The 21886-nt window shown below is 39.2% G+C and overlaps 1 protein-coding gene across 4 annotated transcripts; it reads left to right on the top strand.

The window, feature by feature from the left end:
• The first annotated feature begins 1214 nt into the window (after positions 1-1214).
• On the top strand, positions 1215-21028 carry specc1la (sperm antigen with calponin homology and coiled-coil domains 1-like a). 4 transcript variants are annotated; one of them, XM_088377200.1, is made up of 17 exons: positions 1215-1404; positions 2911-3092; positions 6257-6416; positions 6509-6647; positions 7802-9423; positions 9546-9753; positions 10949-11022; positions 12061-12236; positions 12412-12575; positions 12749-12870; positions 13015-13105; positions 14171-14260; positions 14337-14499; positions 14582-14684; positions 15885-16001; positions 16099-16158; positions 18315-21028. In XM_088377200.1, exons 3-17 carry the CDS (start codon positions 6294-6296, stop codon positions 18402-18404), a joined length of 3342 nt encoding a protein of 1113 aa, XP_088233326.1. In that variant the 5' UTR covers positions 1215-1404; positions 2911-3092; positions 6257-6293; the 3' UTR covers positions 18405-21028. The 4 variants fall into 4 exon arrangements, with proteins under 4 accessions (XP_088233326.1, XP_088233325.1, XP_088233328.1 ...); XM_088377199.1 differs by lacking the exon at positions 2911-3092; XM_088377202.1 differs by lacking the exon at positions 2911-3092 and having other exon boundaries at positions 1216-1404; positions 14340-14499.
• Positions 21029-21886: the final 858 nt, after the last annotated feature.

The following is a 21886-nucleotide window of genomic DNA, read 5'->3' as shown; positions in this document are numbered from 1 at the left end:
TTTAACACTCAAAATTCTCAGTCGGTGTGAGTGTGAATGGTTGTTTGTCTCTGTATGTCCTGCGATTGGCTGGCAACTGCTTCAGGGTGTCCCTCGCCTAATGCCCGAAGTCAGATGGGATACGCTCCAGCACGCCTGCGACCCTCATGAGGAAAAAAAGTTTCAGAAAATGGATGGATGGATAATGAGAGGCAACATTCCCAACTTTAAAGGGAAAAACTATGTATATGGTCTACCAGAGAACTTGGTGTACCACTAATTATAACAAGAGCGTATTCCTCTCAACTCAGCGTGGTGGTCCAGTCTCACTGATCCTATACATTCACCGTTGAAGCCACACATTCCTGAGAATATAATGCTGGTTAAAAAATAGGGAGCAAGGCAGGAACACTAAGAAGCCTGAAATAATACTGTAAATATTTGATAAATAATCAAAAATGTGTGAATTACTAGCACGAGAAACCAAAAATACATATTGGTTCATACTGTTTTCAAATGTTTAAAAGCTAGGTTGGCTTGACTTGTGCGATCAAAACAACCTACACTGCAGTGATTTAAATCACAAAAATGCTAATTTGTATTAAGAAACTTGTATATTTTGTCTATAATTGTTTTTTTTTTGTGAGAAATTCCTTCCATCTCCAAATACAGTTCGTTTTCGTTCCTTTATTATTTGTCTATAAATGCTGTTTATTTTGTCGGATTAGAAGAAACATTGAATGAGAAATTCCTTCCATCTCCATATACAGTTCGTTTTCGTTCCTTCATTACGCGCTGTACCTATTTTTATTTATTATTATTATTATTATTATTATTATTATTATTATTATTATTATTATTATTATTATTATTATTGGGGGGGCTCATAAACGTCCAAATCTCATTCAATCAAGACGTCAACTCAGATCGATGTGACTTTTCTCCGAGTTCTCATCTGTTTGCAAATATAGTCGGTAAAAATAAAACGTTGTCATAAAAATAAATAATGAGAGATGCCAGAAAAAATGATCACTTGTACTTCGTTACTTCCTACCACTGCATTTGAGACCAATCTAGTACTGTTATATAGTATAATCGTGAGATGCAGCGCAGACTCGTAAATGATTAATATAAACAAAAAGCCAACGTAACTACAACAACACTGATTGTATAAATCTGAAGAAATGCAGACAGGAGAAGCGTACAATGCACTTTCCCATCCGGCGAGGCGTGATGCTGAGGTGATGCAGATGCAACCAGAAGAGGGTGCAGAGGATCATGTAGCTGCTGTCAGCAGAAGCGACTTGACTTCCAAAACTGATGCTGCCCGCCTGCCTACTCGCGGTGGGATTAACAGCCGGCGTGCCACCACCACCCCGGAGATATTTAACAATCCATCAAATTGGAAAAATAGAGGAAACGCAGGTGTGTGCATTTTCTTTTCTCGTGTGCAGTGTGCTGCTTGTTTGCCGGCTATGCTAACATGGTTAGCTTCGCGATCGCTTTAGCAACCTTAGCATTGTCACAGTTCTGCTCACAACGAAGATAAAATTCATGGCTGGGTGTACACACTTAGTTCACGTTTTACTTTAAGCATAACCAGATGGATTCTCGTGTGTACGTGCTGTCCGTTTCAAACAATGTATAAGTCAGTTTTTCCCCAATATTTTTCCAGATTTGTAGAACAACTGTCTAGTTCGTGAAAGTATTTTAGATGTGTCCTGAGGATTATTTCAAAATAAGCTACGCGACCCATTTCTGGGTGAAAAATGTGGTATGTGTATTTTGTTTTATGATCTGCGTCGATGCCCAATTGTATGGCGTTAACTTCACCTTGTTTCCGTCATTCGTAATGATCGCATCACTCTATTAGGACAGTAAACCTTTAGGTTTTAGTTTTAGTCCAACTTTAGGTCATTGTCAGCTCTACTACTGCTCAACTAGATGTAATGCATTTTTTTTATATATAACCAGTGTGCACATATTGGTTACAGCTACAACCATGACTACGTAGCAGTAGTAATACTTTATATGTTGCATTTCAGCCACTTTGTGCAACTGTATGTCAATATGGATATTTAAGACAACTTTTCAATTCAAATGCTGTGGAAGCTAATGACTTGCTTTTGTTTTGAAAGCTATTGTACAAAAAGGAAGCTAAATTACTGAAATTCTCTGCATGCCTGACCCTGTAGCTAACTCGTTAGATGGGGGTCCCTTGTTGGCTTTATATGGTCATTTGGCTTGAAACTATTAAAATGTTAATACTGTGTCGACCGTGGTGAACTACTGGAAAGTAAGTCGTTTTTCTGTGTAACTCAAATATTCAAACGCATGCTTTAAACGTTTGAATATTTCAGTTACACAGAGTTAATAATGGGCGTTAGCTGTGGTGCTAATGTTGTGGGTGTGCCAAACGCAAATGTCTGCCTGCTCCCCATCTTGAAATAAATCAGCAGGGAACTGATGTTGCCTAGGATCCTCAGGCCATTTGACTGCTACCCCTGTTTAACACACTCAGATCCCTTTTTATATTCATCCCCAGGATGTTTTGGAAGTTTCCTTGTAGTCTAAAATGAGTTTCATTTCTCAGCATTCTCAATGACTTTACCTGATTATTGCTTTGCTGCAGAAAGTGTGTGCATGTGCATTGCTATCCAGGGATGTGTAACAAGAGAAAAATGAAATGTTATTTCCTGGCAACCTTAGACATAGCACATCAATTTCCAGTACAGCGCTGCAATAGGGGAGGGGGTGCTTTAAAGTATGGGATGTTCTATGTTTGAATAGGGGTTTCATTCTTTCCTTTTTTTTTTGTATATTGTGTTCAGTCAGGAATAATTTATGGTTGCTTCGTCTTTTGAATCAGAAGTCGAGCATATTTTAGCATGTGACCTGAAGCTTTAATAGTGTCTGTTCTCTCTCAAGCAGACTGGTGCCTGCTTGTCCACAAGCACACAGTCTGCCTTGTAGGGTTGTTTCTTTGGAGACGCCATCACAGGAAGCTCTTGTTATGGCAAGGAAGGGCCTCCCTGCTGTTGAAGCTTCAATAAGGAAAGAACGCAGCAAAAGGGGGTCTTTATGAGCAATTAAATCACTTCTATCATTAGCAGGTACTAATTTATTTTTTGCCACTCATCTTTGCCACTCAGTCTCTTATTAACGACTACCAAAATCATGGCGTGGTAATCTCCACAATAAACTTTTAAGTTTTTTAAGATTTTAGTCCAGCTGCTTGTTGGCTTGTTTGTTGGCCAGTCAATTTTCAACTATAGCTCCAGAGGTTTTCCACTTTCAACAATATAATATATAATATAAAAATTTAAGTTCTTATGATTTTTCTGGGCAGTGTTTGTAGTATGTTGCTAATTTTGCTTCTGAAACATTTTGGGGATATTGGGATATAGTCCAAGCACAGATACAACTTGCTTATTTGTTTACAGCTCGTTTCCAACTTAGACAAACAAAGCAGAGAAAGAAGAAAAGAGCATGGGACTTATTTTTTTATTTTATTTGAATATGGGGAATTTTATAATTTATAGAGGAAGCCAGGGAATTCCTGTTTCCCACGCTAATCTTTTTCCATGGCGTATTTGAAGGTTTCAAACCTGGAGCGTCTGTTAAACTCTCTGCATGCTAATATTAACAGAAGATTATGGAGAACTTTGCAAATAATTGTGTAACTCAGCTGAAACAAACTTGAGATGATAATGTTGCATTTTACATTAAATGAAAGTTGGATGAAAGAAAGTTTATACAGTTACTTCCAAATGTGTTGCGATTTTTCTTTTTTTCTCCTTTATATACCATGATAATTGGTTTGAAATAATAAAATATGATTTTTGTAGACAGCTGGAGGACATCATTTTCAGTTTCCTGTCTGAAATTTGCTTGAAACCTCACTGCCTGCCATCCATTTATACATTTATACAAATTGTAAAGCTTTTTTTTCTTTATCAAATTCCATCATGTGGAAGTTTTTCCAACCTTAGGGAATTTCCATTTTGTAAGCGAAGAGGAAAAAAAAAAGTTGTAGAAAATTGTTTTGACCCTAACCGGTCAACTTCAATCATTAACGAAGTTGGTAGTTTCAATTTCAGTTAAACACCAATCCATGTCAAATCCAGGGGACACCCTATTTTAATCATGTAAGAGTGTTCCAACCTAGACTACACAGGCTGTTTTTTTTTTTTTTATTACCGGGGTGTGTTGATGCATTGTCTTTGACACTGTCCCTGAACTTTTAACACTGGCGGATTTGCAGTGTAGCTGTGGTCAGGTAACTAACATGTAATCAGTACTGTTCTCTGAAACCATAGTTTTTAGTTTCATCAACATAACAGTACTTTTGCTTCTTTAGAATATTCAAATACTCGTGCTATATTTTTGTTTTAAAAGGTGCAACAATTAATGGATTAATTGGTGACTAATTGATGAACAAATTAATCAACAACCATTTTGATAATCAAATCATTGTTTGGAGAATTTATGTAACTTAAAATTGTCAAAATCCACTGAATTGTAGCCTCTCACCAGTTCATATTCTCTTATTTCTGTCATTAAAGAGAACAGATTGATTATATTTATGTCTCAGCAAAATATATATTGTTTACATTGCTTTTACTTTGGGAAAACAATGATCATCATTTTTATGGATACAACACAGAGCAGTACAATAAGTAATAGTAGTTACTGAATCACAATCAATTCATATTTGGAAATTTTATGTTACGGGAAATTAAAAGAAAGGCTTTTTATTCGATTCATCAAACAATTGAAAAATAATCCACCGTTTAGTTGATTATTATTGTTGTGGTTTTAGTTGTTTCATTTCTAATCTATTGTATTGCATGAGGGAAGAAAATCATCAAAATTCTACCATTGTTCAAAACCATGCAACTTTGTATACACGTGCCACAGACGAGAAACATGGAACAGAAAGTGAAAAAGAGTACAGTATTTGAATTGCCTGACCCATGAGGTCATGAGGATTATTCCCTCTGTTTGCGCTGTAATCCCACACTCAGTTGTCAACAATATGGTGCTGTGTGACTTGTAAAGTATTTCGTGTCAGCAATAGTTGAACAATGTTTCCATGCTTTATAATTTGAGCATTACAGTTTTCCTCATCACGTTCTTTGTGTTATGTTTGGTATGTTAACCACACATGCTCCTTTTTTGCTTGGATTTCTAATTTTGTTTCATTTTGTTTGCGGGAGTTATGGCTAATACAACTTCCAGTCAGTGAGTCTTATCTTAACTGTTTATTAAACAGTTCAAGCTGCCTGCAAAACAACAGAGATTGATTGTTGAGTGACTTCCTGTGTAAAATAAATCACTTGGACACACTTTTTTCCCTTTAGAAAGGCTTTGTGCAAAAATACATCCAAGTTTGTGCTAAAGTACTTATGCTATGCTTCCAGCTGTGTCCCAAATAACTTTTCTGGCTATCGTGGCATCAAGAGGTTCTCCTCGGACTTGGATGAAAATCCTGCTTAGCACAAAGTCTCGAGTTTTCCTGCAAGACTGGTTTTCTCAATTTGGCCAGGATCAACATTTGAGCCATTGCCAAACGTTACTCCTAACAACTTGTTGCCTCATCTTGGTTCTAATTTATTAATGCCCATTATTTGCTACCATTCAATATAATAAATGCTTCCTTTAGTTTCAAGCAAACTTTAGGCCCGGGGACCAGATATGGCCCTCCACATCATTTTATGCGGCCCGCGAAGACAAATTGTGCATCAAATTCGTGTCATTGCTAGAATTGCAAATTGTCTTCACTTTTAATGATATATATATTTTTAAATATTTGACCAGTTTTTACTCGTCTGATTTGAAAACGAGTTATTTGTCAGTTTGTTTTGTACCTTTTACTGTATATAATATGAGGTGTTCATACATTTATTTGGGTTGACAGTCATAATGGCCCTCTGAAAGAAGCTATGACTACAATGTGGCCCATGAAAAAAATGAGTTTGACACCCCTGGTTTAAAGCAATGCTCTGCTTAAACTAGGATGCAGACTTTTGTTGATGTTCATATCATGTTTGTATTTTCTATCGAAAAAAAAAAAATATTCTAGAGAAGAGCAAATTTTTCTAGTGCGCAAGTTAGAGTGCAGTTCTTTTGGACCTGCTCTGGTTTTTTTTTCTTTTTTTTTTTTTTCTTTTTTAGGAATACCTTTTATGGAAAGAATTCTCCTCCTATGGAAAAGTGTGGCGATACCACTATATTCTGACATGTATTACCTTTCTCCCCCCTCCTGTGTATGCAGACTGAGCTGTAAATGTTTCGGCACCAGAGAACTCAGTATGAAGAAGTCAGTCCGGCCTGTGGTGAGTAAGGTGAGTACTGATCGAGGGAAGGCAGAGGCCGCCGCATCTACCACTGGAAAGCCTGCAGCTAAGACCAATAGTGCCGCACCTCTGTCCAAGGTAAGATGCATCATCTTGCTTCATGACAGCTTTTGGCAAAGTCGCTGTGTGATCCAGATTTTTTTTTTTTCTTCTCATGTTTGTATTCTCAGGTGAAAAGCAATGATGATCTTTTAGCGGCAATGGCTGGAGGGAATCCTGCATCAAGTAATGCTGTTAGCAAAACTAAGAGAACTTCCTCAATCGGGACCACTGCTAGCAGCGGTGACAACAAGCAAAAAGGAGTTGTGGGTGTGTACTGTAATGTGCTGCTGTAGTTGTTCACAAGAGATATGTGTTTACTGCTTCCTCACGTTGCACGTCAATTGGTCTTCATCATAGTTGTCCTTTTAGCCGAGGCGTCACAAAAACTGTCATGGGGAGAAAAATTATGATTATTCTAATTGACAATTATTGACAGGAGGCCTTGAGTACTGCTTGTATTTTCAATTTATAATTATAATTTTTTAGTATAATTTGTATTCGTAGAAGTGTAAAATAAATTTCAGTATGCTACGTACATTGATTTTAAGTTTGGGCTCTCTTCACATTATGTACAAAAAGGTGAACAAACTGCTTTTCTTGCTGGAACAAAAATTGATTTAATGACATTTGAAATGAAATCAGCAGCTAAAATCTTGTCACTTTAGGAAAGTTTTCGTTCTATTGGAAAAGCCAGCTGGCAACTATTTGGGTCACTCCTGTTTCTCTAGTGTCTAATTGGCTATTTTTATCACGCTGTGACAAGTTTAGAAATAATAATTAAATGTGAAATTACAGGCTTAAGATAGGGACACCGAGTGGTGATTTATTTTTTTAGATCATTTTTATAATGTTCTACTCTCAGGCCATTATGACAGTTTGAACATGTATGACAAAAAGTGTTTTGGTAAAAATGCCAACTCTCCCTTTAACAATGCAGACCAGGATAACAGTAGCCAAAGACTATTATTTGTTATGCTCTAAAAACATTGATAACATTTTTAAGAGCTTTATTTAAATAGCAATTTTAGACCATGTTGTTAGCTTGCCAGAAGCTGAGCTTCACTATATTTGTCTGCAGGAAAGGTTTTGTGGCAAGTGTGAGGCAGTTGCACCATTTTTTTTCTTTTCTAATATGTTCTGTGTTCTAATTATTGCCCCGGTATATTGCAAAATTGCCCCCGCTTGACATTTGTGCTTAACATATTTCCAGTACTGATGTATGCTGACATCGTGTGTCGCATCATGTAAAATGATGCTAGACCTTATTTTGTTTTGGTTTTTGAGAGGCTCATTTTTCCTAAGAAATGTAGCACGTGTCAGCGAGAGATTCTACTCTACATTGATTTTAGTACAATTTGCCTGTTTTTGTTTTGAGAAAAATGTAACAATATTATGGGGTTTTTTTTTTGTCTCTGAATAAGGTTCCTCAACCAAGCGTATGACATCATCAACCCCAAAAGAGCCAAATTCTTCACGAGACCGTCTTCGGACATCCAGGACATCAGCTAATAAGAAACAGCTGGTCTCAGGGACAGCGGCAGGCGATGCAGCCTCAGGGAAGCGCTCTCGCAATCAGATCCCGAGCGAGCCCGAGAGCCGTATGAGCAAGTCAAGATCCGATGGTCAGATCAGCGATAAGGTGGCACTGGAGACAAAAGTCAACGACCTGCTAGGTCTTGCTAAGAGCAAAGATGTGGAGATTCTGCACCTTCGCAGTGAACTGAGAGACATGAGGGTCCAGCTCGGCATGGAAGGAAAAGACTCGCCTCCTCAGGAAGGAGCAGAGGAGGGGGAGAAGGCACACGTCTCCGCCATCACAGCAGCTGACGTAGAGTCCACGCTGCTTTTGTTACAAGAGCAGAACCAGGCCATCAGAGAAGAGCTCAACCTGCTGAAAAGTGAGAATCGAATGCTCAAGGACCGTCTCAATGCGCTGGGCTTCTCCCTAGAGCAGAGGTTGGATGGCTCTGACAAGTTGAGCTACCTGTCGTTGAGTCCGGACTTGGCAGCGGGTAGTGGGCAGAGTGAGGGCGGAGCCACTCTGACTTCCTCAGCGGAGGGGTCGGCCCCCGGTTCCTTAGAGGATCTGCTCACCGGTCACCAGCACGGCGGCTCGGCGGACAATCTTGATAGCGAATCCAGTGAGGTCTATCAGGCCGTCACCTCTAGCGACGATGCGCTGGACGCCCCCTCGGGAGCCTCTTCGTCCTCCGAATGCGAGTCTGCTCCCAGCAGGGAGCGCTCACGGAGGGGCAGCAGCGGAAACGCCAGCGAGGTGTCAGTCGCCTGTCTCACAGAGCGCATCCATCAAATGGAGGAGAACCAGCATAGCACTGCCGAGGAGCTGCAGGCCACGTTGCAGGAGCTGGCCGACCTGCAGCAAATCACCCAAGAGTTGAACGGGGAGAACGAGCGGCTCGGCGAGGAGAAGGTCATCCTCATGGACTCGTTGTGCCAGCAGAGTGACAAGCTGGAGCTCTACGGTCGACAGATTGAGTACCTGCGCTCTTTGCTGGACGAGCATCATATCTCGTACGCGCTTGAGGAGGACATCAAGAGCGGCCGCTACATGGAGCTGGAGCAACGCTACGCCGACCTGGCAGATAACGCCCGCTTCGAGAGAGAGCAGCTGTTGGGGGTGCAGCAGCACCTGTCCAACACCTTGAAGATGGCTGAGCAGGACAACGCTGAAGCCCAAGAGGTTATCGGAGCCCTGAAGGAGAGGAACCACCAAATGGAGCGCGTCCTGGACTCGGAGCGACAAGAACGAGCGGCCATGGCAGCTGCGCTTGACGAATACAAAGCGGCAGTGAGCAGCGACCAGGCGGAGCTGAGCCGCTGCCGAGCCCAGTTGGACCAAGAGAGGCAGAGGGTTGCTGAGCTGTACTCGCTTCACACAGCAGGAGACAAAAATGACATCTGCCAGCTTTTGGAAAGTGCGCGACAGGGGAAGGAGGAGGCTGAGGCCAAAGCTGCAAAAGTGCAGGATGAGCTAGAACAAGCTCACAATGACCTTGCCCTACTGCAGGACGCTCTCAGTAAGGTCCGTTTGGGAGAGAAACTCTTTGTGGCTCTTGTATGAAAGCTCAAAGTAGTGAAGAAAATATATCTAAAAACTCTTTGTTGCTGTTTGAATGATTGACCTCCGTTCTTCTGTGCAAACAGCTCGACAGGGAATATCGAGACTTCCAACAGCAGGTGCAGCAGCAGATGGCTGAGCAAGCGCACATGCTCGAGAAACAGCGTGTGGAGCTGCAGGAAAAGGAGACGGAGATCGTCGATATGAAGGAAACCATCTTTGAGCTGGAAGACGAAGTGGAGCAGCACCGAGCTCTAAAGCTGCATGACAACCTCATCATCACCGACCTTGAGAGTGAGCAGCACGCACGGCCACATGCACACGCGCTGAACTGCAACGTCATGTTTTTTTTTTTTCACCGATTTTACACAATGTGCTGTCTGTAATCAAGGTCCAGCCAAGTACAACATTAGCCTTGACAGTAAGTATGTGTTGCTGATTGCAGAACTTGCTGCTTGCCATCATGTGATAAGATAAACACAAGTACATGGCAAGTTACAAGTCTTTTACTTCAGGTTGAATGAAACCTGGCAGTATTTGGCTTTCCACTGAATAATATTCCAGTTTGAAATTTGACAGCATTTTATAGAGACAAACCCATAAAAACACCATTTTCTCCATTAACGTTCTTTTCATGAAAGCAGAATTTGGGATCATTTCCACCGTTGTCAATTAATAAAAAAACTCATGCTTTCATCGACCCTCAAACACACGTCAATGAACGGATGAAAGGACAAAGCAAATATAGTTCAGAACTTTTAGAGGACATGATTCCGTCCATAAAAGAAACGAGACAAGGTCATAGGAAGAACCAATTGATGAGCGGCGAGGGTAATCAGGCTAAAAAAGGATACCATAAAACAATATTGATTGTAAACTTAAATGCTGTTTTCCTTTTTTAAAACTGAAATGAAAAGTGGATTAGCTGCACTCTCTATCTGCAAGAATGAAACAGAAAATCTGGAAGTTATTTCCTAACTTTCTATAAGAGTCCGTGTCGGGGCCAAGCATGTGGTAGAAGGCTGTCGTCAGACCACTCAGCGAGACGCAGCGTATTGTTTGTGCAAAGAGGCAGCTTGTAGCTGCGAGGAGATAAGGGTGGTCCGTTTATGTTACATATTAGCTGAGCTGAAGTTGTCGCTAAATTCCTTGGCTGACTGCAAATGAGCAGGACTTTCGCATTTATTTGATAAATAGCTTCAACTAGACACTCACTGTACTGTGACATTTACAACCAAACAGGTTTTCTTTTAATACACTGTTAAATCGTATTGATCCACCCTAATGTTACACACAATTTACAAGTTAGTCTTTAAAGCAATTACTATGTTCAAGTGCACTGTGATGATGATAATAAATAAAAAAGAAAAAGAAAAAAAAATCCCGTATGATAGCACATCAAAATGACACACCCTCACACTGTCGCGTTTGTCCAACTTTGAAGATCTTGTCTACCAGCTCATTGAATGCATCTACATTCTTTTTACAGACTCTGTAAAGAAGCTGCAGGACCAGAAACACGACATGGAACGAGAGATAAAGATCCTTCATCGCAGACTCAGGGTAAGTCAGCCATGGCTCCACTTTGAAATGGCCAATAGTCATGTCAAAATAGTCCAAGAATAATGTACTGTTTTGAGAATAAACTTGTACTTTTATGAAAAAAGGCCATCATTCTTTGGGGATAGTTTTATTAGTATAGTTTTATTTATTAGCTTAAAAACATGTTCAGAGGAGAATTGTTGAAGAGCTTGTCAAGTCACGCTTTAGTTTGGCTTTCACAAACAAAAATGATTACTTTCCCCCTTGTTAAACACGTATTTAACAATATCCCATATTAATCAATAAACATGAATAGAGAGACACTCGACTGCTCGTCTGTTGCGCTTCGATTTGTGTTAAATTAATTTACACTTTCTCTGAAAAAAAAAATAGAACATGAAACACCATTTTCTGGTGATTTTTAGATTGAACACTTTGAAGCTGAACTGTGAGGAAATTTACTTATTGATTTTAATTCCTTAGCATGCATTCCATAATACTACTGTAATTACTAGAGTGCTGTAAATTTAATTCCCTACTCTGCGGTTGATTTTAGTAATCAGTAAATTACGTCAGATTGCAACAATAATGTAAACAAATCTGTGGCTTTATCACTTCAACTTCTGAAGTGTCATGACATATGAAAACACACTTCTGCACTTCTTGCAGCTTTTGCAATTTGAAAATTGCATTCTACAAAATTGCAACGTGGATTTTAATTGGATTAATTGTAAGGTTAATTTGCAGTCATTACACACTTGTGTCATCACACAAGATCTGGATGCGGTCCCCGGCTGTGATACAGTTGCTGTCTTATCAACAGTGATGGTTAAATGTTGAGAGGGAATGTTCTAATGAGAGAAGGGCAAAAAAAGGGAATGAATGAACAAGTATTGCTATTCAATGTACCTTTTGCGTAACTTGGTAATCAATTTTGAAAAAGTATGCATTATCTGCATCTGTGAAGTATTAAGCAGTATGCGTTCTAGAGCTGTAGTTCAATCTATCTGCTTTTCTAGACACATAATGCCTAAATGTTAAATGTCACTTGCCTCACAGGAGGAGTCAATGGAGTGGCGTCAGTTCCAAGCAGACTTGCAGACGGCTGTGGTCATTGCTAATGATATCAAGTCAGAAGCGCAGGAGGAGATTGGAGACCTGCGACGCAGACTGCAGGAGACCTTGGAAAAGAATGACAAGCTGAGCAAGGAGCTGGATGAGGTCAAAAGCCGCAAGTAAGGCACACAAACTATTTGGCCAGATTTGGGCTTCTTGTATGTTCAGCTTCTTTTGGGTGACACTGTCACAAGATGTTAGGGATAATGGTTTATGTACTAAATCTTTAGGTCCATGTCTAGTTTCCTGTTGTTTGAGTACATGGTTGATACTAAGTGGAATATTCTTTCCCAGGCAAGAGGAGGAGAGAGGCCGAGTGTATAACTACATGAACGCCGTGGAGAGGGACTTGGCTGCACTCAGACAGGGGATGGGCCTGAGTCGTCGATCTTCCACCTCCTCTGAGCCTTCGCCAACTGTCAAAACACTCATCAAGAGCTTCGACAATGCCTCCCAAAGTATGTACCGCAATTTAATTTTGCCTCATTGTTTATGTGTTGCTCTAGAAACCCCTTTAAATTTTCGATATCGGGGACTGCAGTTTTGAGGAGACATTTCCCCACATCTGACATATTGCACTCGAATGAAATTCAGTCGCATTCAAGCAGAGCTGTTTCATTTGTTCTTGAAGCACCACCACCCTCCAGTACTGCCACTGTGACTCCAACAGCGCCAGCCACCCCACTACCACGCACACCTCTCAGTCCTAGTCCGATGAAGACTCCTCCGGCTGCCGCTGTATCACCTATACAGGTATGGGATGAAAAGCGATGTTGTGTTTTCTGTAAATAGAACTTGAAGCCCAAACGATAATATTGAATAGGCTTCCTTGCTGGATAGCCACTTTTGCAACAATTTAACCAGCAATTAATTTGACAAAGACTCTTTCTCTTGCAGCGTCACACTGTATCGACGTCACTGTCAGCTTCCAAGCCGCTATCCTCCCTCGGTGACAAGAGGACCAGCTATTCCGACATCTCCATGTCATGTGAGGCAGTTAAGATTTTTTTATTTTACCATATTTTGAGAATCTGTTGCGCTCAAAAACTAATCATGTGACGTTCTGTAATCTTGTTTAAGCCTGGAGGAATCAAAGTAGCACAACAAATTGTTGCAGTACTTAGTTGAGAATTAAAGATTAATATTAAGAGCAAACAGCATCTTAATCATCTGTTAGGATAAAAACAAAGAATGATTCAACTTTATGAGAAGCTGCTCTTGTAATAATAATGTTTACAGTTTCCCTCCAGTAGCCAAATGTTTTATAAACAAAAGTGACACTGTCCATGTTATTGGTGATTTGATGTTTCCCTCTCGTGCTTATCATATACAGTTTGTGTTTCTGTGGTCAGGATATCCTGACACACTGCACATGGGGTTTTGAAACACAACTACAGGTTTAACTATTGCTCATTTTCTCTCTGTTTAAAAATACTGAATGATGCACCTGTGTCAATGTGTTTGGGTTTGAAAAACAGCCTTCACATAAATTAGCAGTGTAGTTTTGATCCTAAGCTATCTATTTGGAAGGTAATTTCTCAGCAAGACATTCATGGTAAACGTGTATTTGATAACAGACATACATAACTAACGAGCCAATAATTCTATCAAGCACTAAACTATGTGACCATGGCAATGACTTCAATGCTGTTTTCTATCATGAGCCAAAATTATTTTTTTAAGTGCATATTTCAATGTGAAAGTAAAAATCATACTGTGTTATTGCTTAAAAGGCCATATAGTACTTAAATAAGTCGACTTATGTTCATGATGTTGTTTATGTATGAATAGCGGGTTTGAATAGGGCAAGTTACTTCAGACTGACAGAGTTAAATTATTTCTAGAGTGGTATAACGAACCTCAACATTCTTAGAATTTTGCTCAATGAGTTCAAATGTTTGATGTGAAGATGTGTGTGCAGTGCCAAAGCCGGTTTGATTTGGCCCAACATTTGCTACTAATTTGTTTTTGTTTTTTTTACACACCTGAATGTGACTTTTTACTGAGCTTGTAAACAGTATGTTATGTATATAGTGTAATAATGTATTTACAGCTGAGCACCTCCTCAGAGGAGCCCCAACCAGTCGACCACCTTCTGTCCTCCAGAGGGTCTCCAACATGGATTCCACCAAGACAATTTCAGGTTGAAGAATGTACATATTAACCTTGTTGTAATTGTTCATTTTCCACATATCACTCTTTTTCCCCATGTTCTTAAGTAGTCTCCCGCCGGAGTAGTGAAGAGATAAAGAGGGATATGGCAGCCCAGGACGGAGGCTCCTCATCGTCACTGATGGCCATGAGTGCCGCCTCCTCTCCGCTTTCACTGCCCTCTTCCTCTCCCACGGCCTCAGTCACTCCCACGGCGCGCAGTCGTCTAAGGTAGGATCCTAACCACCCCTTATTAAAGGTATAAACATTAAAGAAAGGTTATTTAGCAAGCATGCTCATTTTTTCTTTAAAGAGAGGAACGAAAGGACCCACTGTCTGCACTGGCCAGAGAATATGGAGGCTCCAAGAGAAACGCTCTGCTGAAGTGGTGCCAGAAGAAAACTGAGGGCTATCAAGTAGGTTATTGTCCCGAAACCATGTCAAAAGCAAAATATGCTGTCATAAATGGGTGTTGTGCTGTGACATAAATGAACACGTTAGAACAGATGACCTCTTATGGCAAGCAAGACGAGATCAGAGCATAATCCAATCTGTTGATGCACGTAACTTTAGTGTTGCCAGATGTGCAGCAGATACTAGAACGAGCATTTATCTATTCACCTACTTCTTAAGTGAGGTCATGCTTAACTGAGTTATGATGATCTCTGGTTGTCATGGTACCTAAAGTCCTTTCCAGGAAGTATGCGACATTGAACAAAGTAAACAAACGGACGAGGCGAGTACAGTTTACTGTATAGCACCACCAGTTTTTTGCTTTGAAATTACAAGTAATATAAAGTGCATTTTGTTTTCATGAGCTTTTAATGTTGACTTGACCCAATGAGGGAATTTACAAATCCAGAAACAGTTGAAAAATATAATGATGCAAAAGAAAAGAAAAAAAAACCTAATTTGTACATATGTATGTTCTACACCCGCACCTGTTGAGCCTTGGACTATTGCTCTAGGCATTCAGGAGAGAAGCCAAAACATCCCCTCCATATTAAAGGCATTTTTCTTTCATGTGTTGTACCTTATGTCGGTTTTTTAATGAGAAAAATATCTGGCACTCATAAAATTGTTCCTATGGCAACATTATTGATGCATCTTGTTTTACTTGGGGCACATTACAATACAGTGCTCAGAAGAAGTTGGGGATGGTTGGCATTTGGGTGAAATCACAATATGAACTTAAAATGCGCTGCGCTTATTGCCTTTAGAGGTGAACCTCTCTCTAAACTTAAGAATGCACACGCCAAACATGTTTAAGATTAGGTGTTTGTAGCCATATTATTTTTGATTAGTGTGTAACTGACTGATCAGTCTGTTTGGAAGAGAATAGAAGTGCAACGATTAATTGATTAACTAACAATGAATCGATAACCGTATTAATCTATAAATATTATGAATAGTCAAATAATCATTAGATATCATTTTAAATTTAAAATTGTACGAATGTTCAAAAGTTTCAGCTTTGCAGAAGTAAGTATTGTCCAATTTCTTTTCTCCAACATGATCGCAGACTGATTATCTTTGTGTTGAATCAAAATTTGATTCAAATGTGACACAACCACTACAAGATTTGCTTTATATTGATCTGATGCCATACGTTCCAGAACATTGACATCACCAATTTCAGCAGTAGCTGGAATGATGGGCTGGCATTCTGTGCTGTGCTTCACACCTACTTGCCGGCCCACATCCCTTATCAAGAATTGACCAGCCAAGACAAGGCAAGTACAGATTGGAGGGAAAGCCTAACCTTAAAATCAGTAAATGCCTAAATAAAAATAGTTGGTCTGTCTTTTTTTTTTTTCTTTTCTATGACAGAAGAGGAACTTCACCTTGGCGTTCCAGGCTGCAGAAAGTGTCGGGATCAAATGCACTTTAGTAAGTTTTGATATGAAAAGCAAAGGATTAAAACAAAAAAAAAAACAAAAAAAACCATTTTGTGTCAAGAAAAGTGAGCCTCTGGCATATACTGTTATATCAGGTATTAAGTCAATCCCAATAAGCATTTTGGCTACAGGAAATGTCACCTGCCATTGAAAATATTTTACATGAAATACTGTTTAATAGTGACAAAGTCCCAATTACAATACAAAATATTTTTAGTGAAATTACTCATAGGCCATTTAAAACAACTGAATGAAAACCATGAAGCACAACAGCAACTGAGATTTTTAACCAACATGACAACAATTTTTTTATGCCGCTGAGCGAACTAGATCATTTGGTGCCATTTGTCAAGTTGGTACCATTGTAAACCAAATTATATTCCAAACCACAAATTGTCTTTGTACTAATCTGTTCTCTGCAGCCCCATTAGTCTAAACACAGTGTTCTGATTAATTTTTTGTTTAAGGAATATATGAATTAAACAAGCAAAACCCACCTTATCCATCTCAGAGGGCAGCCATTTTGCCACTTGCTGTTGGTTGTGGTTTAATTTTTTTTAATATATTGGACTATTGTCAAATCTTGACATAATTAAAGAGAAAACATATAAATTTGAGTCTATGTATGTGTATTTAAGTATGTATATGTAAACATATGTAGTTACAAGGGGTAGAGGCTGATAAGTTTAGGCTTCTTTCTACTCCTTTTCGAACAAATATGAGTTTTTTATAAAGGGGAAAATTATAATGCAACATCATTCTTTTTTATGTTCTATTGTACTATTGAGTTATCATTTTCTGTATTTTACTTTTTTCTTGTATTTCCTTTTTTTTTTTTTAATGTTCAAAATGAAACATTCATTCATTCATTCAGTCATTCATTCACTGATAATGACATCACAGTTGCTAAGTCACAACCAATCACAGCCTACCAGTTTTCCGAAGCTGAGCGGTGATTGGTTGAGACCTGGCCACTGGGATGAAATTTTCAGTTGACAGCAAGCAGCAAAATGACCGCCTCCTGAGATCGATAAAAATGGATGAATTTTGCTGCTTAATTCAGGACCAACAGACTGCTGAACTTCTTTTTTGTCCCTCAAGCCATCAAACTGTATAACTCCTCACTTGGGGAAAGGAGGCGATAGGAAGAAGGGAGACCTCACATAATTGGCATACCCAAGTGCAATGACCTTCAATTATTTATTACTCAACACTTTATTTATTACTCAACACTTTATTACTCATGTGCAATATTCTCTTTGTACTATTTTCTGTATAAGCTACTGGAACCAGAATTTCCTTAAGGAGTAATCCCAAGTGATAAATAAAGTTGAGTCCAAGTCTATTCCACAAATACAATATTAATCAGAATGCTGTGTTTAGACTAGTGGGGTCCCGTACAACATATTATCGTTAAGAAAATGTTTGGGTTGACTTCCTCTTTAAGAGTAACTCAGTCCACTTATTCTTTATTTGATCATTTGCCCTCAAGTTGCCATTTTTGGCGACGTGCCTAATTTGGGAATTACTTTTTAAGTCTTCGAAATGGTTAAAAACATGGGTTTTTAGCGGTCAGACCTTCATCTGGTGATTTGGAATGCTGGAGTTGACAAGCTCCAAATGTTTTCTAGGTGTGGACATGGACTGAGATTTTATTTGGAAGAAAAAAAAAAAGTTGAAATTGCTTTTCAGCATGTGGTCTTAGCCAGTGTTTCCCAACCTACTGAGCCAAGGCACATATTTTACATTTGACAAATCTCACTGCACACCACCAAACAAAAATGTTTAAAGAAAAAAAAGAAAAAGTGATCCGCTGAAAGAAAACTCTTCTCGTCTCAATTTACTCACAAATACTCACTGCCCATGCAGTCTGGCCTTCTTTCTTTTTTGTGTTGTATGATTTTCTGCCGTTTTATAGAAGAGCCATTCTTCCTGTCACAATATCTCCATGGCATGTGTAGGTGAACAAACATACATTTGTCAATCCAATTAAATGAAGCTGGATTGCTTCCTGTGGCACATTTGACAATCTTTCACTGGTATGCTGTGGCAAAGTAGTTGTAAATCACTGGTCTAAGGCCAACTGCCTAGTATTCCCAGTTTGACAAAACCACTGACTCACAACTGTCCATTTTGTGGCTTTTATAGGACATAAATGAGATGGTGCACACCGAGAGGCCAGACTGGCAGAGCGTCATGACTTACGTCACAGCCATCTACAAATACTTTGAAACCTGACCAAAGTCTCCTGCTACTAGTTCTGCACCTCAACCCCAACATCACAACCGTACCTCACCCTGCCCTGCATAGCATGTTCAACATCGTTTTCAGTAGCTCGCGACAGACCTCAACCTGAGAGGAAAGGCACACGAGTATTGCTTGTATGCAGTGTCATGATGAAGTCAACCAAGTATAAACTGACTGCTGATGCTGAAGAAATGCGCCTCAGTGCCTTCTACCTGGATTTTTCTTTCACAAGCAATTCATTCTCTACTTTGTCCTGATGTCTGCTCATTAGCAGGCAACAAAACAAGTGTAAGGCCCAGCTCTTCCCTGTTTTGACAGTGAATGCTTTTAGAAAACATCTGTTACGGATCTCTGACATATCAGTACAGTTTGAATTCCCTCAATTGTTTGATGAGAGCTCAGGCAGTTTTTTTTTTTTTTTTTTTGCAATGTTCCAGATGTTCATATATGCTTCAGATGCCTTTGTTTGAGAGGATCAAGTGCCTGTGTGATGATTGATGCCTGATACCAGCTCAGCTCCCCTGAGAGCCCAAGCTTGAACAGTGTCTTTTTACTACAGCATGTGAAAATGAAGAGCAGAAGTTGTCCAATACTGTATACTATGTTGCAGAGCCTTTTTTTTTAATTTGTTTAATTTATAATGGTTGCCGTGTAGGATGGGCTTCTGTCTCATTTTAAAGCATAAAAAAAAAGACATTCAAGCGCCAATTCTCTTGCGGGGTTTTTTTTTCCCCCCATTATTAGGGTCATGAAATATGTTAATGTGTGGATTTTATTCTAACGTTGACACTGCATAATGTTTGGTTGTGAGCTTTGAGATGTGATGTGAATGATGAGATTAACTGTGCTGAAAGTACTTATGCAAGATCGTGGAAACCTCGATTGAACTTAATGGGAATATATTTGGAATCTCATTTTGGCCTTTTCTGTGTGGGGATTTCATGTTCTCCCTGCGCCTTGGTGGATTTTGTCTGGGTGCCGACTTCCTTCCACCAGTTGTGAGCTGGGATATGCTTCATGTTATCCAAAATCCCAATGAGGCACACATGAAGAAAAATACATGGATGTAAGAATTTACAAAAAATTGGACATTGGCAAACTTGAAGGGCCATAAATAAGAACATTTTTAAAAAATTAATTGATCCCAGTAGTGTCCCTCTCTTCCCCAGATAAATTTTCAGTGGAGAATTTCCAGAAACTTTATATGAATAATTTTTTCTTTCTCCTAACCCACATATTAAATGTTTAGGTACCTGGGAAAACGCATGTAAAAATGAAGTTAGAGCCAGAGGGTGTTTCAGCTAGTACATAGCTTAACCACATTACTAAAACGCTAAGGAAACAAAGGAGTGCAAATTTATGAAAATCCAAGGGGCAGTGACACTGATCTAATTTGTGTTGTCTGCACAAAAACACCAATTCAACAACATTTTCTTGAAGGTGTAGAAAGTAGCTGTTTAACTGTGCTCACTGAAAGCTAAGCTAATAACTCATTTTGATGGATGAATTGTCCACGACTAGCTCATTTACACACCTTGATGTTCGGCGTGTTGGAAAACATTTTGTTTGTTGAACTTCCTACTGTGACTTAACATTATTCTTAAGATGCTGAGTACACATTGGTGTGGCAATGATGTCCATTTCGCCTGCGACATGACTGCTTGGCTGCTGTGTATCAAGTGTGCCTCAGTTTACATGTTGAGTGTATTTATTTGGATGTTTCCAATCACTGTATTATTATTTTCATTGTATTATATTTGTTGCAACTGCATAGATTTGTTACATATGAGGCTACACCTATAGCAAACCATTTGCGCATTTGTCCTAATGTCCCACCTTAACAGTCAAGCTTTTGACCATGTTTAATTAAACTTGCAGTTTTCTTTCGCCTCAGTGTGCAAAATGGATGACCGTGCCTCTGGGAGAAACACTAATAAGGTCTTTTTGCAAGGCACGTTGATTTGATCAGTGTGTTTGGTGTGCGTCACTGTACGCTGATTTGGGTCGGATGAAGCTGCCAGCATTGTTTTTATCTGGGATGCTTTTGTAAAATCCACATCGCTGCCATCTGTACAGCTGCATTATTCATCCAGTCATTTAGCACAAGCAACTTTTTATGTATGTATAAATATGGAGTATTTAAGTGCATTTAAAAGCATCAGGGGTTATCGGCCAACACTTTAATAGTGTGCTGGTAAATTCCATTGCTTATTATTCCCACTTGGACTGTCCGGGAGCGACAGGAACAATTGGATCCTTTCTCTTGCTTTAAGCGAAATATGTTTGGTCTTGCTTATTTTCGGCAACTGATGAACATTAAATCTAGCCAGCAAGGGCGCTTTATTCCACCTCCACATGTTTCAGCCACAAAAAAGAGAGAGCGTGAGAGAGACTTGATATCGCAGGGCCTTTTGTGTGTAATGGCCTCGAGGAGTAGGAAAGCAAATGTGAACAGTGCTTTATTTCTTTACAGTATCTGCATCATGTTTTGCTTGCCTTGGTTTACTTGAAAATGCTCTGAGAATGCCACTGAACCTACTTTAAGTTTTTTTTTTTTTTTTTTAAACTCCATGTTTCCAATAAATCGAATATTTTCTTTTCCAGTTCATACCTTACCCTTTTTAGTGTGGAATATTTGTTATTATGAAGAGACACTGATCACACTCCATGTTGTACCTCGTCTTTTGTTCACGTGTGAGAGAGAAAGAGAGAGAGAATACAGGGCACAAGTTATATATTCATGCTTATTTTTTGTTAAATTAAAACAGCCATTGTTACTGTATCGTCACAATAATGTGGCCATTCAGGTATGGACAGTTTCATGATTTTGCTATTCACCATAAAGTTTAAATTTTAAACTTTATGGTGAATTTTAAACTTTAAAATACTAAAATGGACATATTATATGAGGATTCATAAAATGATTTTGTGGTCATTTGAATTAATTTGATGCCACTTTGGAATTCCGCTTCAAAGAATGGATGTATTTTTATTTTTTGGATCAAGGGTATGAAACCCATGTACAGAAACACATTTTGAGATTCCTCTCTGAAGATGCTTGTAGTACGTTTAATGAGGAACCCAGGTTAAAAAAAAAATCTTTACCATGTGTCGAAACATGGCAATCTGATAAATAATGCATTTATGCAATATGAATTGAGCAATAATATCCAGACATTTTTTCTATCCATCTCAGGGGGCGGCCATTTAGCCACTTGCTGTTGACTGAAAATGACATCATAGTGTTTCAGGTAACGAGCACTTGTTTTCTGGGTTTCGCCATAGGGCGCTCACAAATATTTTGGTTGAAAATGAGCAAACAGACAGTATAGTTATATAGTTACTCATGCATCACAGCTCATCTGGATACTTCTGTCAGCAGTGACATCAATAAATTCCATTAAATACCAATGCTGTCAAGTTGCCTCCCCATTGGTAAAAAAACAAAAAAGATGTATGTTTTGGATCTTAAG

The sequence above is a fragment of the Syngnathus floridae genome, chromosome 5, assembly GCF_059516105.1.
Source record: "Syngnathus floridae isolate MCC-2025c chromosome 5, RoL_Sflo_1.0, whole genome shotgun sequence".
Classification (NCBI taxonomy): Eukaryota; Metazoa; Chordata; class Actinopteri; order Syngnathiformes; family Syngnathidae; genus Syngnathus; species Syngnathus floridae.
Note: the sequence above shows the minus strand (reverse complement) of the source record. Positions and strands in the feature narration are given on the sequence as shown.

What these genes read in the sequence shown, in the direction of transcription:
- specc1la (XM_088377199.1), top strand. Translation starts at nt 6,294, where the DNA reads ATGAAGAAGTCAGTCCGGCCTGTGGTGAGTAAGGTGAGTACTGATCGA. An exon ending in CTTCGACAATGCCTCCCAAA is followed by an intron (nt 12,576 to 12,748) that starts GTATGTACCGCA and finishes TTGTTCTTGAAG; the next exon opens with CACCACCACCCTCCAGTACT. An exon ending in TTCCACCAAGACAATTTCAG is followed by an intron (nt 14,261 to 14,336) that starts GTTGAAGAATGT and finishes CATGTTCTTAAG; the next exon opens with TAGTCTCCCGCCGGAGTAGT.